Source organism: Gavialis gangeticus, unplaced genomic scaffold (genome assembly GCF_001723915.1).
Source record: "Gavialis gangeticus isolate Ggan-Ray unplaced genomic scaffold, GavGan_comp1, whole genome shotgun sequence".
Classification (NCBI taxonomy): Eukaryota; Metazoa; Chordata; order Crocodylia; family Gavialidae; genus Gavialis; species Gavialis gangeticus.
The window spans coordinates 14,731,608-14,750,892 of NW_017729029.1; the positions used below are offsets into that span (position 1 = coordinate 14,731,608).

The following is a 19,285-nucleotide window of genomic DNA, read 5'->3' on the forward strand; positions in this document are numbered from 1 at the left end:
ATGATCAGGGGACAGCAGGGCAGGCCCTATGAGGAGAGACTACGGGACCTGAACCTGTTCAGCCTCCACAAGAGAAGCTGAGGGGGATCTAGTGGCCTGTTACAAACTAGTCGGGGGACCAGCAGGCATTGGGGGAGTCCCTGTTCCCCCGAACACCGCCAGGAGTGACCAGGAATAACGGTCACAAGCTGGCAGAGGGGAGATTTAGGCTAGACATCAGGAGGCGCTACTTCATGGTCAGGGCGGCTAGGGTCTGGGACCAACTTCCAAGAGAAGTGGTGCTGGCTCCTACCCTGGGGGCCTTTAAAAGGAGGCTGGATGAACACCTTGCTGGGGTTGACCCCAGTACTTTCCTGCCATGGCAGGGGGTCGGACTCAATGATCTGCTCAGGTCCCCTCTGACCCGACCAACTATGAGACTGTAAGTAAGTGTCTTAGCTCTGCCTGCTTTATTTGGCTCTTGGGTGATCAGTGGAAAGTGTTGGGATCAGGAGAAATGGTAGGATCTCCAAGTAAGTCCTGAAGGGCAGGACCGCTGCATTACTTGCCAGTCCAGGGATCTGGCTTCAAGGCACTATCACGATGCAGATGCTTTTCACGTTCCTATTTTCTGTCTGGGCTCTAAACCCTCCAACAGCCCCGAGCTGCCCAGTCCGAGGCCAGGGCCCAGGTCTGAGACAGGCTCGTTGGAGAGAACGACTTGCCAACACCGCTGGTGCATTTCTTGAGCAGACTCCCAGGCAAGCAGGCCCTGGATCAAAATCCGCTGAGAGGAGTTTTGCAGGCGGGACGTGCCTGGGGGACGTGTCTGAGCTGCTTGACTCTTGTTTTAAGAAAACACCGAGTCTCGTGTCTCGCCTAGGCGGTTGATGCAGGATTTCCTGCTGACCTGGGCGTGAGGGGGCTGCAAAAATGCAGAGGGAGGAAGGGGAGGCTCTGAGATCCAGCCTCGTCCTAATGTGACCAGCTGATTTCAACGCTAAGGGTCAAGTTCATAGGGGCATTTAGACGCTTAGGTGGCATCTTTGTATGGAGGCTGGACCGCGGATGCAGAGGGTGAGGGTGGATTTCACGCCTCGTTCTGTGCGCGTGCAGGAGCGGACCAAACTGCTCCTGTCCCAACCCGCTCAAAATGGTGCCACACAGAAAATTCGGGTTGGACGGGACCTCAGGAAGTCACATCAACCCCCTGCTCAAAGCAGGACCAGCCCCAGCTACGTCATCCCAGCCAAGGCTTTGTCTAGCTGGGTCTTAACCTCCAAGGATGGAGAGTCCTTCGCCGCTCTGGGTAGCCTGTTTCAGTGCTTCATCACCCTCCTAGCGAGAGAGAGACAGCGCACTGCTGGTTCATATTCAGCTGCTTGTCCCCTGTCACCCCAGGTCCTCTTCAGCAGGATAAAACGGACACGTTTCTTTGCATCCTGTGAAACGTCAGGTGTGGCAAGTCACCAGAGAAGCTGAGCACGGTGGAATCGGTCCATCGACTCCTGCCGACGTGCACGGAGAGGAGGATCGTGCTGCCTGTCTGTGTCCTGGGCCAGGACGTGCAGCTGGGTCACGTCTTGATTTCCCCATCTGCAAAATGATATTTATTCCCTCCCTTGGGGACGCCAGTGAGCGCGTTACATTGATAGGATTCCTGCGCTCTCAACTCTTCACAGGCCCAGGGACTCTGGGTGGAAAGTACATCCAAGAGAAGACTTCCTTCCCCCCCTGCACCCAAACTCTGTGCGCCTGGGGTGGCCGAGGGTTGCAGTAGAGCCGTTGTGACTTGTGTGAACTGAAGCCCATGCCTGGCACTTGCACACATCGTGCAGGTTTTCGGCTGGTGCCTGTCGCCTGGGCGCTGCAAGCCTTTTGCTCGTACTTGGTTCTGCTTCGGCCCGCCCTTAGCGATGACTCGGAGCTGCCCGAAGCGGTGCAATTCGTTAGTGAGGTTGGGGCTGAAACGCTGTAGGTAGTTTTTTCGCCGGGGAGACAAACAACTGGCATTCCCAACCAGTGAGTCATTTGTTGTGGTTACCGTTGTGATTGCCAAGGGCTATTTTTAAGTTTGAAATAGGCCATGAGCTCATGCCTCTAAGGATGTGATGAGCTTGAGTGAGTGCACAATGATAAGGAGCAGGCCAGGTCTTGGCCAGCAGCCGTGCGGCACGGTGCGTGTGTTGGGGGAGCAGCGCGCACCCTTCCAGCTGGTCGCTGGTGCCTTGCGAGCCAGAGCCGCCGAGCAGAACGAGGGGTCCCGCGGGGTCTGGGGTCTGCATGGACGGGACGTCTTGCTTTTTGGGGTCTGAGAAGCCCAGCCCGGAGGCTCGGGGTGATGCCAGGGGCCTCTTGTGCCTCTGCTCCCTGTCTTCCGCTCTCTGCAGATGCCCCAGGGGCCTTTGTGCTGTTCATGCCCCGCTGCCTCCTCGCGTGCTCATCCTGCCCCAGGAGGGGGGTGCATAGGAAACGCTGGCTAATTTAAGCCGTGTTTCGGGGAAGTCCTGCCCCAGCCGTCTGCGCTGCCAGCGGGCAACGCTGGGTGTCAGCAGCCACCGCAGGACTCGGGGAAGGGTGGGGAGGAGGAGAGCAGCCGGGCTGGAGGGGCATTCCCCTCCTGCAGAAGGCTTCTGCTCTTGGGCCTGAGCAGACGTGGCATTTTTGGACTTGCCCAGGGAGCTTTCCAGCTTGGAAGGACAGGGCCCCTTCGCCTGTCTGCCCCTGTGAGCTCCTGGGGGTCTCCCGTGGGGTAGGAAGCTTTGGCTTCCCAAAGGCTTCCAGATGCACCAGGTTTCTTTCAAGGAGCCTGGAGGCCCTGACACCCCACCCCGGCCAGGGTTTCCTGGCCCCCGGGTGCACGGCAAAGCGCACGGGAGCCTCAGCCTGCGTGCCTGGGTCCCGAAGGCTTGGGTCTTCCCAGCTTTGGTGGCTGGGGATGAAAGGCACCTGCCAGTTGACTTGGGGCTGCTCTCTCTGATTTTTTTTTTTTTTTTTTTTCCTATTGGAAGATATTTTTGTAAGGATCGCCCAGGCCAAGCACGTCAGATCCTGGCTGTGGAAAGAGACGTGCGAGCTCCCTGCTGCCCCCTTGTTCGGCTAGCTCCAACCAGCTGCAAATTCCCCTGCGGGTCCTGAGCACCATCCTACCCTCCCTTGATGCCGGCGTAGCGGCCGACATTGCCTCTGGGGTGACTGAGCATGGCCAAGGCCAGGAGCCGGCCTGCTGGGTGTCGGTAAGACGCTGCCCCCGCAGTGAGACGGCAGCAGGGGCCAGCGGAGAGTCTGCAGCAGCTGGCTGGCGGTGACTAACTTGTTTTAGAAAGACCGTGAGCCCCCTACTCCTTTTCAGCACATGATGCATCTGTCGTGGACGTTTCACACTGCCCTTTTCCCTCTGCCCCTTGGAGCTGACTCTCCATCTCATTTAGACGCTTGTCCAGGAGTTGTACGCGGCCAGGCTGGTTCCTCACTGTCCCTGTCCAGCTACTTCTCTGGGCATTTTACCATGTGAGGCCTGGAGCCAGCCCCGAAGCTCAGGGGCTTAGCTTGAAGCCCATGAGGACTTTCACTGACCTCAGTGCATTTTCTGCTGCGCATGAAGGCAGACACGTGCTAAAGCGCTTGGTCCGGGCCGAATCGCTCCTCCCGCTGCTTCGCGCAAGGGCCGTGCAGCTCGACGGATACCGGAGAGGGGGAATAACGTGCTCGCGCCTGCAGCTGGGCGCAGAACAAAGGGTGGCAGGAAAAACTCCTCTGCTATTTCCACCTTGGTGGAAAGCTGCCTTTCATAGCTGAAATTTGAGCACCGGCCTGGCCACCTGGCAGAGAAGAGCCTGTTCCCTCCTCCTCCTCTCTGTCATACCACACGACACGCATGAGGTCCCTGGGGTGGGGATGACCAGTGGGGTACAGGGCGGGGGGTTTCCACAGAAGAGGGGAAAGGAGAGGAAAACTCTTCTGTGCTATCAGAGCGAGGACCTGGAGCTATTTAAGCTGTCGGAGTATCTCCTCTGACTCCATGGGAGCCCGTACATGTAGTCTCTGGCCCTTGGGTTGTTGGTTTCGGGGAGGGCAGGCACAGTGGCAGAGGCGGGGGGCTCGCTAAGAGCCATCATCTCCTCCCAGAGGCCTGCTGGCAGCGTCGTGATGGGTCAGGGCATGTCTGGGAGTTTCTGGGTCCCTTGAGGGTGGGCAGTTTTGACCCCTCACTTTTGGGCCGAGCTGCACGGTGCGCTTGTTCCCGAAAGAGGAAGAAGTTGCAGTTAAAAAAACATCCCTAAGGGAAAATTGGTGCTGACGCGGCTGCTTGGCACCGGAGCGAAACAAGGGCGCTGTCCAGGACTCGCTGCCCAGCGCCTGGGCCGTTGGCTTCTTGGGTTGATTTTCTCAGCCACAGAGAGCGCGAAGCAAGTGCCTTGTTTTGTAACCTGTGTTCAGGCTGCTTAAATATCACAAGGCAAATAACCCCGCTTGCGGTCCTCTGCAAAGCAAGTGTTGCCTGCCAGGATTTATCACACACGGATGCATTCACATGTGAAAACACCTAAGTGATGCAGGAACCTAAATACCCCTCCTAAAAGGGACCTGGGAAGAGAAGGGAGGTCATGTCCCTGTAGTCACCAGCTTGGGGACCCAGGTCCAAGGCCCTGCCCTGAGGTGAGGGCTGTCTGGCGAGGGTCTCCCCGGTCTCGTTCTGGTCCGCAGGTCTTTTCCCGACGAAGGTTTTGCTGAAGCTCCCCAGTCTGGGGGACGCGGTGTGGTTTTGATGAATCCACGTGTTTCCATCAAAAAGCAAGTTTGGCTCTAAACTCTTCCATGCCCCGGGGAGTCACCAAGCACCAAAGCCCCCTTGGACGCGGGAGCCGGGCTCTGAAGCTGGTTGAATGCCTGCAACACAGTTACCTTAATTTGTGCAAAAACGACGCGCCCACTCCGGTGGGAGTCGTTCTTGATCGTGTTGTCCTCCATGCACTGAGTTTCCACCATCACACTTGGCAAGGAAGCCCCTGTGCTGGCTGCGTGACAAAAACAGGATTAGTTTGCCGCTCTGAGTTGCGGGTAGATATTAGCTTGAAAAAAGAAAAGAAAACAGAGCCCCCTCTTTCCCTCCCCTGGCTCACTTTTTAAAATATGATTTTTTCTAAAGTTAGAAAGAAAAGTAACTGGACCAAACCAGAGCCCTTGGAAGGTAACCTTTGCATCTAATCCAGCCCACTGGTCTTGCTGGAAAGGACTTCACAGCTTTGTTTCTCCTTGTAAAGAATTTGGGACATATGTCCTGACAATTAGTCAGAGCAACCAAAATACACCATCAAGCCTGCAAGCTGATCCCTTCGGACTGGGAGAGCAAAGATAGGCACAGGGCTGAGTATTGTGAAGCCGTGGGGATGGTTAGCCTTAATATGGATTCATAACCAACAGATTTTAAGGCTTTCACTCGCTGTCTAGCTATTGAAAATACAGCGACAAGGACATCAGCTTGCTTTGTGCTACTTGTTCCACGGGGCCAGGGACAGTTGCACGCTAAACAGTACGGGGAGACCTGAATTGCATCGAGTCACGGACCCAAATGGCTGCTACAACGGCACTGAATAATCTCCAACGCCTGTCAACCGTCACCCGAGGCAGCCTGGCTTAGCCCTGTGTGCTAACGTGCTTTTCCCCCCTTGTAAATGCCCAGGGACAAGTCTAACTGGGATGTCCGTGCCCCTCCATGCGAGCAGCGAGGATGAGCCTGCGTGGCTCCGTGCCAAAACCAGAGGAAGGCTCATGCTGCGATTCATAAAAAGGTCTTCGGCATATGACACAGTGTTGAAATCAGTGTGGATGTCCGAGATGGGAGGGCTGGAGAAGTATCTTGGGGCTTTATCAGCGTGCAGCGCTAAGGCCGGCACTGGGATGAGAACTGCGCTACAGCTCTGACTGCAGCAAAAAATTGTGGTAAAAGAGCAGGGCTAAGGTTGCAAAGCCAGGAACGGGCAGAAATCAGGTTGCTTCTGCGGCCTGTTCTCTCCTGTGGCCCAGGACAGGTTCACCGTCAGGTCCTGCCCCTTCCACGCGAGCCCGGGAGCCCTGTGCTTTTGCACTGTCGTGGCGAGCCGCCGCTCTGAGCGTGGCGGTGATCCTGGGGCACAAGATGCCCAATCCAGCAGCTGAGCCGAAGTGGGACGTGGGCGAATTTGCCCGCTCTGCTGATGAAGAGGGGATTTTGCGACCTGCTGGCTGCGCCCACTTCCACGGCGATCTGATAGCCAGGCTCGGTCCAAACCTCTGTGCAAATCTGCGGTGCTGCAGGACTTGTACGTGCCTGCTGGCAGCGGGAAGAGGAAGGGGATGGGTGTCTTGGAGGAGGCGCAGTGTCTTCTGAAGCTCCGCACTGCCACCGCCCTGGGGAGGGTGGTCTCATGGGGCTGCCTGAGCCCAGCCGGCTCCGCGGCTTAGAGCCGAGCCTGCGCCGCTCCTCCTGCACCCTGGGTTTCAGGCACGGCGTTGGAAGCATGCAGCCCTGACTTTGCAATCCCAACAGTGCTCTTCAACCACAGCTTTTTTAATGCAATTAGAGCTGACCAGGGAAGCTCTGTTCCCTCTGTCCCTCAGCCCCGGGGCAGTGTCTGGACTGGCTCTTCTCAGCGTGGCACGGAGCGGGAGTGCGTGTCTTGGGGCCGTGCGGCGAGTCCTGCCTGCTGGTCCTTTACTGCGGGTTCGTCCTCCCGGGCCTTTGCTGGACGTGTTCGATACCACGGGAGTCCCAGCTCCCACCTGCTTCCACTAAGCTTCCAGGCCTCCGGCTTGCAAAGAGTAGCTGGCTCTGGGCTAGAGTCTAACCTGATGGCTCAGATACCAGAAGGCAAATAAAAGTGACCCTGGCTTTATTGCTTTTTCTTTTTTTAAAAATCTCAGGGTTTTCAGCCACTTCAGAGCATGACGGGTCAGTCGTTTGCTTGCCTGTTCTTTGAACAGGTGGGGTTGGTAGGCTGGGATTTCCCCGGGGAAGCTGAACAGGATGCCAGGAGTCCGAAATATCCTGGAATCTGCTCCGGATGCATCCCTGTGCGCCAGCGGTTGTGCTACCCCACAGCCCCCGCTCCTCAGCGGGACAACGGACTGTGCAAAGTTTTCAGCCCCCTCGTCCTAACTGTCCTGCTCCACGATGGCAGCACAGAGATGAACCCTTGCCACCGGGGTAAGGCCTGTCGCTGCCGTGGTGCGGGCTGACAGCAAATCGCCCTGTCCTTGCTGCAGTGCGGGATGGCTCGCACAAAGCCTTGCAGCTTGAGATCTGGGAGGAGAAGGTGACATTTTTAATTGTTACGGAGGTGCTCAACCAACGGGGACAACCCTGATCTCCCACAGGACGAGCCCTCGATGGGGCAGAGCAGCGTGGACGCGGTGCGTGGCCGCGGAGCAAGCCGTGCATCCGCCACGGCGAGAGCCAGAAGGCAACCGCAAAGAAGAGGAAAAGGAGGTTCAGGGATGCTGTTGTGAACGAGCCTTCCCCTGACCTTGCAGAGGCAGCGCCCTGGCATGGGGTCCCTTCTCCAAGACCAAAATAGCCGGGAGGCTGGATGAGGGATTGAACAAAAACTTGGATGTTCAAAGCAGCCTTTGATTTATTCCTGCCCCCTGGCTCTGGGCGTCAGCTGGCGGTCGGCGGCCAGCCGTGTCAACAACAGGTGGAGCTGAGCACATCCTTGGAGAGGCTGTTGTAGGCGAGCAGATGGAAATAAAACAGAAACATCTTCACTGGCTAATGGGAACAGCCCTGAATATATCCCGGCGTGTGGAAGGAGGCGCATGGCCGCAGCCTTTTCCCCAAGCCGTGGGGTGCCCCGAGGGACGCTGAGCCCGTGCTAATGCAGGGTGGGAACCAGGCCCGGCTGCGGGGACCTCACCAGGGCAGTGCCAGCGCGCTTCCCCTACGGTGGTGACTCCTGCGCTGATGTGGGAGGCCCTCTCCAGCCCCACGCACACGGCTGGCGTGCCTGGGGGTGCGGGGTCGTCCCTAGAGCGCCAGGCAGCAGGGCTCTTGCTTCCCATGCACAGCGGCCCAGCTCATGCCCGGAGACCACGAGGCCGGTCCCTCGCCTTGGCACTTGTGCCCAGCTTTAGCGCGCAGTCGCCGGCTGCTTTGGTGAGCAAGGCTGTGCGCCTGCTGTTTTTAGCCCCTGCGTGGGGAGCCATCCCCCCGGGGCAGTACCGTGTCGCTTCTCTTGGCTGGGGGCTGCTCATGGAGGAGGTGCAGGCGGGAGTTTCCATAATTGCCCCGCTCAGTTGGGCTTTAGACGGCGGTCGGGGTGAGGGGCCGCCTTGGATCATGCGAGGTCGCTTTGCAGCCATGGAGGGGACGAGTCCCCTGCGAGCACTGGGAACTGCTCTGCAGTGTTTTCACCCCCGCCTGGTTGCTTTTCTGCCACGTGCGGCGCTGGGCATTGCCCCCGTCCCACTTCAGCTCCGCTGGGGAGTTTCTGCCCTCTCCCCGCTGGCTGGGGCAGCAGAGCAAGCTGCCCAGTGTTGCATGAAGGGGTTAGGACCGGGCAGCAGAGGCCCAGCCCCGGGAAAGCAATGAGTGGGGGGGTCGGGATGCCTGCACCCCAGGAGTGGGAGGCTCGTTGGGTCCTGGAGGATCCACGGGCAGCTGTGGATGCGTGAACCGGTCTCGCCGTGGCCTCGCTGCTTGTGCTCTTCCTCGTGGCAGGGCATCGACTGGCCGTGGCAGCGCCCATAGAAATGCAGCCTTCCTCCTGCTTTGCTTTGCTGAGCGCCCGGTGGGAGGCCTCTGGAGCTGGGCTCGAGCGGGGCACGGGCACCCACCCCGAAAACTGCCCTCCTGCCTGCAGCGGGCCCCCTTTGGGCGTGTTGACTGCACCTGTCCTGCGCTGTCACATGCAACAGCTCTGGCCTGGGGGCACAACGCCCCCCCGCCGGCTGGACGGCAGGTGATGGGCCGCGGAGCAGACCGGCACTCTTAGCCCGGGTCAAAGCTGTCAGCGCGCCCCCTCCCTGCTTGCTGGTGCCGTGCGCAGCTGGGGCGGTGCGCAGGGGGCTGCGGAGTGAACATTTCCCTGAAAGGTGGGCGCCGCGCTGCATTTGCTGCGGCTCACTTGTCCCTGTGATGGTGACTAATGGCCCGTCAATGCCTGGATAGAGCTGCGGTCCTATTTCAGTGACTCTCGGCTGCGCTGAGTGACAGGGATATGCGAGAAGGGCTGGAGCTGTCCAGACACGCATTTTTCTGGCAGGATTGTTTAGGTCAAGAAAAATACTCTGGGCAACACAATGCTGAATCACTCGTGTATTTGAGTCGGTGACACTACGGCTCAGTCATGCCATCAGCCCAGCCGCCACCCTGCCGATAAACAGCGGCTTTGTGGGAAATGTCTCGGGGCTCAGTTGGCTGGAAAAAAACATAAAGAAACTGGGGACTAAATAGAAAGGTGCAAGGGGTGCAGCACCAGGCCTCAGGCCAGATGAGGAGGAAAAGTGCAAGTGCCAGGGCCGGGGTGCCCTGAATATCTGCAGATGACGGTGCAAGGAGATTCTGCAGGGGCTCCATCCCCGTGGTGCAGTGACTCTCAGCCGGGGGCAAGGAGGTCCTTTTAAGGGTGCTGCAGCACCCTTAGGTGTGTCGACCCCTACCTGTGAGTCGCAAGGTAAACCCCAAGATTTCCAATAGAAACCCTGAGTGTCCAAAACGTGCCCTCTCTCGGGTCTCTGCAGCAGAAGGGCAGCGCTGTGACGTTTCTGCAATCAAGAGATGAGTGGAGTTTTCCACGGAGATTGAGACCCGCAGCCCTTGTGCATGGGATGAGGACCTGGTTGGCTGAAGCGGTGCGTCTGTGCACAGTGGACCTCTGGCTGGGACGTAATAGATATAAGGATACCCTGTGCAATGGGGCATTTGGGGGACGCTGGGGAGGAACACGGGCCCAGAGAGGAGCTGGAAATCGCCTGGAGGCATGACCGCCAGTCAGCAAAACAGCTTCAGCGCTGCCCCAGGTGGGAGAGGGCCGTGCTTCATGCTGGGCTGCCTTGCATGGGGCGGCCGCTACCTTCAGCTGGAACGGGCTGACTTTTCTATGGCACCTTCCAGGATCCTTGGGGGCTTTGCAAGCCTCGCTCCTGGCATGAAACACTGGCTTTCCAGGCAGTGGTGGCAGGACTGCCATCAGCCTCCTCTGGGCCATGGTTTCCCTGCTGCGTTTTCTCAGTCTCTACTTTTACCTCTGTTCCTTTCTGCTCCTGCTTCATGTTATATATGGGCACCTGTGGATGTGGCACATATGGATGTGTGTATTTGGTATATCTGGGAGACTCTGTGTGTGTGTGAAATACACTCACACAGGCCCTGGGCCTCTGTCTAGCGTGCCTGCAGCATGCTTAGACGTATACATGTACACCTCTCCAATTCTGTCTATGAATTGCAGCCATCTCTGGGGTGGAACGTGACAGCTGGTCTAACGCCGCTCAGGAATGTGACACTGCCGTTTAGGACAGGAAGTGAAGCTTACTGTAGCTAACTGAAATCGCAGGGGATAGTTTAGAGAGGCAGCAAATAATTACCCAGTGGGATTGCAGCCACAGGATGCCAACCCTCGCCTACCATAGGGTGAACAGCACGCCAGATCACTACTGGCACCACGACGAGTGTGGTTATCCTTGTGAACCCCCTGCACGTTGCCAACAAGTGAACGGAGCTGTCTGTGAACATTGCGCCGTTCGTGTGCAATGAGAGCAGCCCAGTTGCTTGGAGCCCGGTGACTTCCAGGCCCAGGAGAATCATCTGCTTCAGTCTGATGCGTTGATTAGGGTGGGCCGGCAGGGTTTTTTCTCCAACCGGCTGTATAGTTGGGACAAATATTAGACAAACTTTTGGGCACGATGTGTCCTTCCTCAGGTCTGGAAAAGAAGCAGGTGCGGTTGATGCTGAATACCAATGACTTGGTTCAATAAAAGATGTTACCCAACAAATCTTGCTTCTCACTTTTCTCTGGGACCATCGCAGCGGCCATGCCATCACAGCATTACTGTATAGATATCCTGGCCAAGCGTGCTAATAAGAATCGGCCGAATACACGGACTGCTCTTTGCTCCTCTGGATCAAACACGCTCTCCTTGCCAGCCTTGAGGTACGTTCACACGCACACGGCGACTGGAACAGAGTCTAACCCTGCCAGGGTGTCTTGGGGTGGGCCAAGTTGTAGCACGGGTCTCCTGGGTCACAACAGCCAGGCCCATGCTGCGTGCTTGCATTGTGCTTGTTGCGGTGGAGCGTGCCAACCTGCCCGTGGTCCAAGCGAGAGTCTTTCCCAAGCCCCACAGCACAGCAGTGCTTAGTGCCAGGCAGCGCAATTACTGTACAAACTGTATAGCCTGGGCAAGGAGAGCTAGGAACAGCAGCCCATTTCTCACAACGCTCCCCTGAGTAAGTGCCCAGGGCAGGAAACCGAGCTCGAGAGGTTAACTGACTTTCCCACGGCCGCACAGTGAGTCAGTGTCATTGGCAGGGCTCGAGCTGAGGCGTTCCTGGCTCCCAGCCCTGTGCTCAGGCCACTGATCCCCGTCTGCCACCCCGGCCCTGTTTACATAGCGTGGTGCTGACACGACCTCCCTGCCGCTACACACTGTAAACTAGAGGGACACACTTGAGATGCGCTTGTGAGGACAGTGGCCAGGTGGCCTCCGCTCCAGCTGCCAAAGCAATGGCACGGCATTGCTGAGCCTCTCAAGTGGCTTCTCCGTGCCACGCTGCGGTTTCCCCTGCTGCACGGGCAGAGGGGATGTGGGGGGCTCAGGCACATGAGCTACCCTGAAATAAAACCACATTGCAGATTGGATGCTCCCATTAAACCCGCCGAGGTCCAGCCCCTGTGCAGGGGGCCAGTGCCAGCCTTTGTGGACAGACTGAAGTGCCTGCTCTTCTAGTGGGTTTCCTTTGGGATAATAAAAGCACGTATTGCTCACTCTCGGAGGGTCCACACTAGCTTGCGTGGCACTGGGAGCTCACACTTGGCCCCTGTAATCAGCATCTGTTATTTAAATACTGTTCAGCCCCAGCGAGCGTGGGGCAGCCCTGACCCTGGGGTACACGCTGTAATGCCTGCAAGCTGCCCAGAAAGCCAAGGCCAGGCTGTGCCCTCTCGGGCGTTTGAGCTGCAGCCGCACTCCCGCCGCCTCTAGAACGAATTTGGATGCTGAAGTAGTCGTGCAGGTATTTATACGTTGTCCCTGGATCCTATTCTTCTCCCTTGGATCACCTAAAATGGTAAGAATTTTGGAGTGGGATTAACGTGGTGATCTCTGGGGAGGGGTGTGGACATCTGGTGCTAGGTCTTTCTGTATTAATAGCCTCCCCTTAAATGTATGTTATCAAATGAGACACATTCTTATCAGGCGAGAGACTATGAACTCAGTTGTCTAAGGGGCGGCTTGTGAATTAGTTCCCTTAATCATGGCTTTCCACAGGCATACAGGTAACACAGCAATACCGTAGACTCGTTTATCGGCGGGCGGCCTTGTTGTATTTCGCAGTGTATTTTAATAGCCGAATATCGTGTCGTAAAAGCGGTTTTTTTACTTCTTGCCTACTTACTCGCCTAATGGGTGTGCAGGCTGGCATTAAGCAGTGCTTGGGGTGTTGCAGTTGCAGGACTTCGGGGTGTAGTCCGGTGCAGTGGTGTTGAATGGGAACTGCATACACTGCGCAGTGCACGTGGTGCACGTCAGCTGCACTTTCAGGGTGGCCGTTACATGGGCTCAGGGTGGGCGCTGCGGGGGCAGGATGTTTGCCATGCAGCTTTCTTGCTTGGGCACTGGCATTGGGCGCGGGGAGGTTTCTGCTTCCTTGCCCTCTCCTTTCGGGTAAAATACCAACGCAGGGTTGCTGCACTGGAGGGGCCGGGTCGTGGTTACTTGGTGTTTCTCTTTCTCCTCCTTGAGCCCCTCCAACCCATTTCCCAAAGGAGAAAGCTTTTGCCATGCGGAGGATTATACAAATGTGCCCTGCATATTTTGGGTCATGGATATTTTACACCCACAGGCTGAAAGATGGTTGTGTCACGCTTGTGAATCTTGCCAGCAAAGCAAAGGCAGAGCAGGTGCAGGGAGCGCACACAGAACAAGGGCAGAGCATGGCTTTTAGGTCTAATGAGGAGTAAAAGTGCTTTTACAACCAGACGGGAAAGTTTGCAAGGTGGTTAAATCATGCTGGAGTCACCTTTGCATGGTGCCACCTTCCCTCAAGCATCACGGATCTGGGTTTTGCACGTGCGCCTGTAGCACGGGGCTCTGCACCATCACACGTGGGGCATGGGCTATATTTTTAATTAACAGGCAACTCGCGGCTCCTTGCTCTTAGCGCTGACCCTAACGGTCCAATTCACTTGTTCGCTGTGCTGGAACCGGTGCTCGCTGCGCTGGCCACCACTGACTCTGTGGTCTCCCTGCCCGGCCACGTCCGTCTTTTACACATGGTGCGAGCTGTTTGGGGCAAGGACCGTCTTGCTGTACCAGGGCTCCCAGTCCCTCACTGGGGTTCCTAGCACTGCAGCTGCCACCACCCCCACGTGAGGTTAACAGGTCAGAAAAGCATCCGCCCTCAGCTGAGCTGGGCAGGAGACCAAAGGGGCTGTGAACTACAGTTCAGAGAGGAGTCTGGTGCACGGCGCTGGGCGTTGGTATCTTTTCCACTTGCAGGTTTAGCGCGGGTGGTCCTAGCGATGGCCCCGTGATACCGCATCCATCCTTTGCAGCCAGGGCCATAAGCAACTCTGCTGGATTTGGGCATGATCAGCAAGGCAGAGTTGTGTCTAAAATACTATATTGGCCTTTCTGCTCCAAAATGCAGGCCGAGAGCTGCCCGGGGAGGCAGAGGCAGGCTCTGCACGCTGCTGGAGGGATGGGAAGCTCTGGGCGGGCGACAGGTCAGGCCTGGCTCCTGGATGGGGACAGACTGGCACACGCAGACAGTTGGTGTGTTTGTGGTTAGGTAAATTACTGCTGAATTTTAGCCTGTTTTCACATGAAATACTCTGATATCGGAGAAGGCCACAGGCTTGGCCTGGGGCCTTGGTGCGGGGGCCAGGAGTTAAACTGAGGCTCTGCTTTGCCAGAGCTTCTGGGAACCAGCTTCGTGCGGGATTAGTTTCTGGAGCTGGTTCAGAAAAGCTGGTGGAAGCTGGGAGGACCACGGCCTGGGGGTTATAGGTCTCCCTGGATATTGCAAATTCTTGGTGTTGCTTGGTGCTCTCCATGGAGTTTGGCCTTTAATGCAACACCGCCCCTTCAGCCGGCGGCCAGCGCACTGTCCCTCCTCCCCAGCACCCCTCCCTCTGCATGGGCAGTACCCCACCCTGCACAATGTGCAGCCGGACCTTCCCTCCTGGGGCTTGGTTTTCGTCTCCCCAGTTCCCCGATCAGTAGCTTTTTTCCCCCACTGCTTGGGGGACTGTCCGGCTGAGAGCCCAAGGTGCAGAGGTCTGAGACCGCTGCTGGTAGGGGCAGGAAGTGGGGTGGCACATGGGCAATGCCTGGCCTGCAGACACTCCCAAGCCGGGTGTGCAGAGGCCTGTGCTTCCACCTTGCATGGGGGGCACCGGCCCTGCACTGGCTGTGGCACAACAGACACCGAGGTCCTGCCCAGCACCGAGCTTCACTGCTTGTTATATGTGGTGCCCCAGCTCAGGGGGTCCTGGGCGGGGAGGTGGGGTGGCTATGACCATGCCACTGTGACAGCCAGGGCTTTGGTGCACAGCACCAGGCTGCATCCACACAGCGCTGGCTACAGGAGCCCACGCATGGGTGCAGCCCAGCAGAGATGATGCATGGGAGCATCTCTCGTGAGGGTGCCGTGGGCGCCTGCTGCACTGGCAGCTCCAGGGAGCGCACATCAACAGGTGCTGAAGCAGCAGCTGCAAGCTCCTGGCTCCATCTGGCTCTCCCCACAAGCTGAAGCGGAGCAGGGCATTACATTTGTCCTCTCCTGGGGCTGACCGCTGTCTCCATCCTTGCCCCATCTTCATGGGGTGGGAGGTGACCCAGCCAGGCTTTCCTGGCCCTGGTCCCGGTGCTGCTCATGGCGAATTCATGGCAAACCCCATGTGTCTGGGTGCATCCGGTACCGTGCCGGCTCACACGAGTCTGAGTGACTGCATGTGGAGGAAGGGTGTGAGCAGCTGGGAGCTGCCAGTCATAGGAGCAGGACATGATCTTCTGGCTTTGCAGGGAAGCTGCTGGCACTGAGCGAGCCAACATCTCCGGGCATCCTGGTGCCAAGGCGTGCTCAACGTAGCACGCAGGAGGGTGCATGCAGGCAGGGCTGTCGGTCCAAGGTGAAGAGCGGGCTAGGCCTATCCAGTGGGTTATAGAGAGCATTCGACTTGTTGGCTGCCCAAAACCTCAGCCTGTAGGCAGGGTTTCCTGCCACCAGCTACAGAGTAAATGCAGGACTGTGTGTGTGCGTGTGTGTGTACACATACATGTATTTGCATGCATGTATACATGTGCATGCATACGTGCATGTACATGCATTCCCCTGCCCTTGGCTATCAAGTCACAGCTGGCAGCAGGCTGCTGCACCTGGCATGGATGCACTGGTACCAGGAACCCCTCCTCCCTGCACTAGCGTTTCTATGAGCAAGGCCTGAGCTGCTCTCTGGTGGCAGCAGAAGGTACGGGCGTAAGCCCCAGCACTGTGCGAGCGTGTCCAGCTGGCATGGAGAGAAGAAGCAGCATGCGAGCACTCGGGGCCCAAGCCAGGGCACCAGGCTGTGCAGGCATGGGTTCTGCTAGCCCCTGGCTCTGCCCTGAGCACACAAACCCCCTGCCCATCAGCAGAAGACAGTGGGTGGATACCCTCCCCTCCCCATCACAGCACCCCTGGCCCAGGGGGCGGAGGGCTGGGGACCCTGCAGCTGAGCGTGGAGCCGCGCGCCTCCTGGGAGGGATGGCACCGTGTGCCGAGACGGGCCCAGGGGCGCCGGCGTTGACATGTGCTTCCCCCTCTCCCACAGGCGGGCCCAGCAGCTACACGGTGGGCACCATGTCGGACCGGTTCAACTGCCACTACTGCCGCGAGTCACTGCATGGCAAGAAGTACGTGCAGAAGGAGGGGCGCCACTGCTGCGTCAAGTGCTTCGAGAAGTTTTGCGCCAACACCTGCACCGAGTGCCGCAAGCCCATCGGCGCTGACTCCAAGGTAGGTGGGAGCCTGGCTGCAGACAACCAGGTGGGGGGGAGGAAGGGGGGCCGTGGTGCCACTGCCCGGGGCTGAGGCCCCCCTCAGCACCTGTGGAAGGGGCGACGTGGGCCTGGGGCTGCCTCTGGCAGTGACGCTGCTGTGGCTGCCCCTAGGAGCTGCACTTCAAGAACCGGTACTGGCACGACAGCTGCTTCCACTGTACCAAGTGCTACGCCTCGCTGGTCAACGAGCCCTTCATGCTGCGTGAGAACAACAAGGTCTGGTGCAGCAACTGCACTGCCAAGGACGAGGCGCCGCGCTGCAAGGGCTGCTACAAGCCCATCATCGCAGGTAGCTCACCAGGCCCAGGCCTTCCCACCCCGTGCGCGGAGCAAGAAGTAGGGGTGGGTGGAGGTCATCCAGCCCCTGCCTGCAGCAGAACCTGCCCCGTCCAAACCCGCCCAGACAAATCCACCATAAATGTTTTGTAAAACCAGGCATCACTAGACCTAGACCATCCCTGAACAGTGGCCGTTCACCCTTTCCTTGAGCACCTCCATTCAGCTCTGCTCCGAGCGCTCAGCCCCTCGGCTGGCAGCAGTCCTGGGGCCTTTGTGCCGCTGGCCCCGACCCCTGGCGCTGTGTTGCAGGTGACCAGAACGTGGAATACAAGAAGAGCGTGTGGCACAAGGACTGCTTCACCTGCTACCAGTGCAAGACCGTGATTGGCACCGGCAGCTTCTTCCCCAAGGGTGACGACATCTACTGTGTCTCCTGCCACGAGCACAAGTTCGCCAAGACCTGCGCCAAATGCAAGAATGTAAGTGGGCCAGCGGTCCTGGGCTGCCCAAAGTCCTAGGTCAAAGCCTCACAAGAATTGTGCCCCTCACTGGTATCAGCCCCGGTAGTGGAGCAGAGGGTGCGGGGTGCGCCTCTTGCCTGGTGCAAGCAGCCAGCTGGAGCAGACTGTCTGGGCAGGACAGCTCCAGGTTACCGATGGCTGGTGCCTGCCATGATCCCAGACCTGGAGGCAATGAGCACAGGGCAATGCCCAGGCTGGGTATTAGGGAGAGTTGGATCAGAAGCAAGGAAGGGCAAGGGCCCAGCCAGTGGCACAGGAGAGGAGACCCCACACCCAGGGATTTGGGTTCCTTTCACCCCAGGAGCTAGCCTGCCTGCGGTGCTAGAGCAGGTCTGTCCTCATCTTTCCCCAGCCCATCACTTCCGGAGGCATCACCTACCAGGAGCAGCCCTGGCACTCCGAGTGCTTCGTCTGCTCCAGCTGCAAGAAGCCCATCGGCGGGCGGCGCTTCACGGCCGTGGAGAACGACTTCTACTGCGTGGACTGCTACAAGGAGTGTGTTGCCAAGAAGTGTGCAGGCTGCCAAAGCCCCATCACAGGTAGGCAGGCCAGCTCTCCCGCCCCGCAGTGAGCAGCCAGGCTGGGGCTGCCAGGGGCAGGGGAGCCAGCCTCTGCCTCTCCCCTGTCCAGAGCAGGTGCTGTAGCCACAGTGAAGAGCGGTCCCAGCTCCAGGTTGGCCCCCATGCAGTTTTGGGGAGTCTGGACCTCTCGCTGAGGCCCTGCCTCTCAGCCTTAAACAACCTCCTAGACGGGAGATGTTGAAGCCCCCAGCGCTGGTGTCCAAGCCTTGGCTTTTGGGGCTGGCCCCAAGTGAGGAGCAGAGCTGCTTTTTCCCTCCCCACCTCCTTTGCTCGGGATGGGGTCTGTTCTGCTCATCCCTGCCCCATGGCCAGTCCCCACTGGGGCCCTTCGGAAGAAGGCACCTGCTCTTCAGAGGGCAACCCAAGGTTTTCTTGGGGTGAGCTAGTTGGGGACCGTGCCCCCCATCTGCACCAGTCACCTGCCATAATGTCTCCCCTCTCCACTGCAGGCTTTGGACGGGGATCCAGTGTGGTCAACTATGAAGACCAGTCCTGGCATGATTATTGCTTCAAGTGCAAGAAGTGCTCCCGCCCACTGGCTAACCGCCGCTTTGTCTGCCATAACCAGCAGATTTACTGCCCCGAGTGTCCCCACAGACTGTGAGGAGGCACCTGCTCACTCGCTGTCGAGCAGAGGGGAGGCCCTGCGCGTCCCATGAGTGTCTCGGCAAAGGGGAAGCGCTTGGTTTGATTTAAAGCTCTGCGGTAATGATTTAGTGGGCTGCAAAACTAACTCTGCTTTCATATAATGGTTAGAGCAATGGCTGACAGGGCCACCTGCATGGCAGGGGTAGCCTTGGACAGCCAGGTCCTGAGTATTCTGCGTGATGAGTAGCATAAATGCCACAAAGCTGATTTTTAACATGTGCCTTAAGTTGATGCTTGACACTTAAATGAAGCGGTTTTGACAAGGGACATTGCATCTTCTGCCAAGATCAATATTTTGGGAGATGCAAAGATTATACACAAGCGTATATACAGCGCTTTAACTTACTCATTTCTCCTAACAGTACTTATCAGCTATACTCCTAGCAGCAAGTGAACGTTAGATGCCTTTTCTTATACTCTTAATAAGCCTTAGACCACATGAAACCTAAGTTACGGCAAGTGCATGCTACAGCTTTATGGGCTGGCTAACAAGATAAACACTGGTTCAGCTAGAGTTAGCACTGGCATGGCTTAGGGAAGCCATGCTTAAGTTGAGAATGGCTAGTTGGGTGGGGAGGGTGGTTTACTTTATCAGCTTTTTTACTTGACTATTTAGCGCTGCTGTTGCCGGCTGGATTGCTAATTCCTTCGCCACACTTCTGCTGAAGCGTAACATGCAGAAAGAGTGAACGCGCATTTTCAGACAGGTCTCCTGTCACACCGTGGTCTTTTTGGATCAGCTAATAAAAATTAGATTTGTGCTTGTTTGGACTCCTGCCATGGGGAAGGTTGTTTCTTCGTGGGGCTTCTCTCTAGGAATGGGTGCCTGGACTCCTTATGTGCTGCAAAAAGGAGAGCGAGAGAGAGTGTGCGTATGCATGTGCACGCATCCGTCACGTGGGCATTGGGGTTAACTCAGCTCCCCTGCCCAGGAAGTGTTTTAGCACAGGATTAGGGGGTTGTGTCTTCTGCAAACAGACTTGCATTTGTGACCAGCCCCGAACCCCTGCCATCTCCCAGGCTGCAGGGCTCTAAGGA

General features: G+C 57.6%; 1 protein-coding gene across 4 annotated transcripts in view; it reads left to right on the forward strand.

The window, feature by feature from the left end:
- The window catches only part of FHL1 (four and a half LIM domains 1), a 55,974-nt gene extending 36,956 nt beyond the window's left edge, over positions 1-19,018 (forward strand). For 2 of the 4 annotated variants that reach the window (XM_019521310.1, XM_019521312.1), the window contains exons 2-6: positions 15,990-16,174; positions 16,330-16,507; positions 16,807-16,976; positions 17,371-17,557; positions 18,049-19,018. In XM_019521310.1, the coding sequence (XP_019376855.1) occupies positions 16,019-16,174; positions 16,330-16,507; positions 16,807-16,976; positions 17,371-17,557; positions 18,049-18,203 (846 nt within the window). In that variant the 5' untranslated portion in view covers positions 15,990-16,018 and the 3' untranslated portion in view covers positions 18,204-19,018. Of the gene's footprint in view, positions 1-12,323; positions 12,453-15,989; positions 16,175-16,329; positions 16,508-16,806; positions 16,977-17,370; positions 17,558-18,048 lie in introns of those variants that run through there. The other 2 variants (XM_019521309.1, XM_019521311.1) reach the window with 2 other exon arrangements.
- The last annotated feature ends 267 nt before the right edge of the window (positions 19,019-19,285 follow it).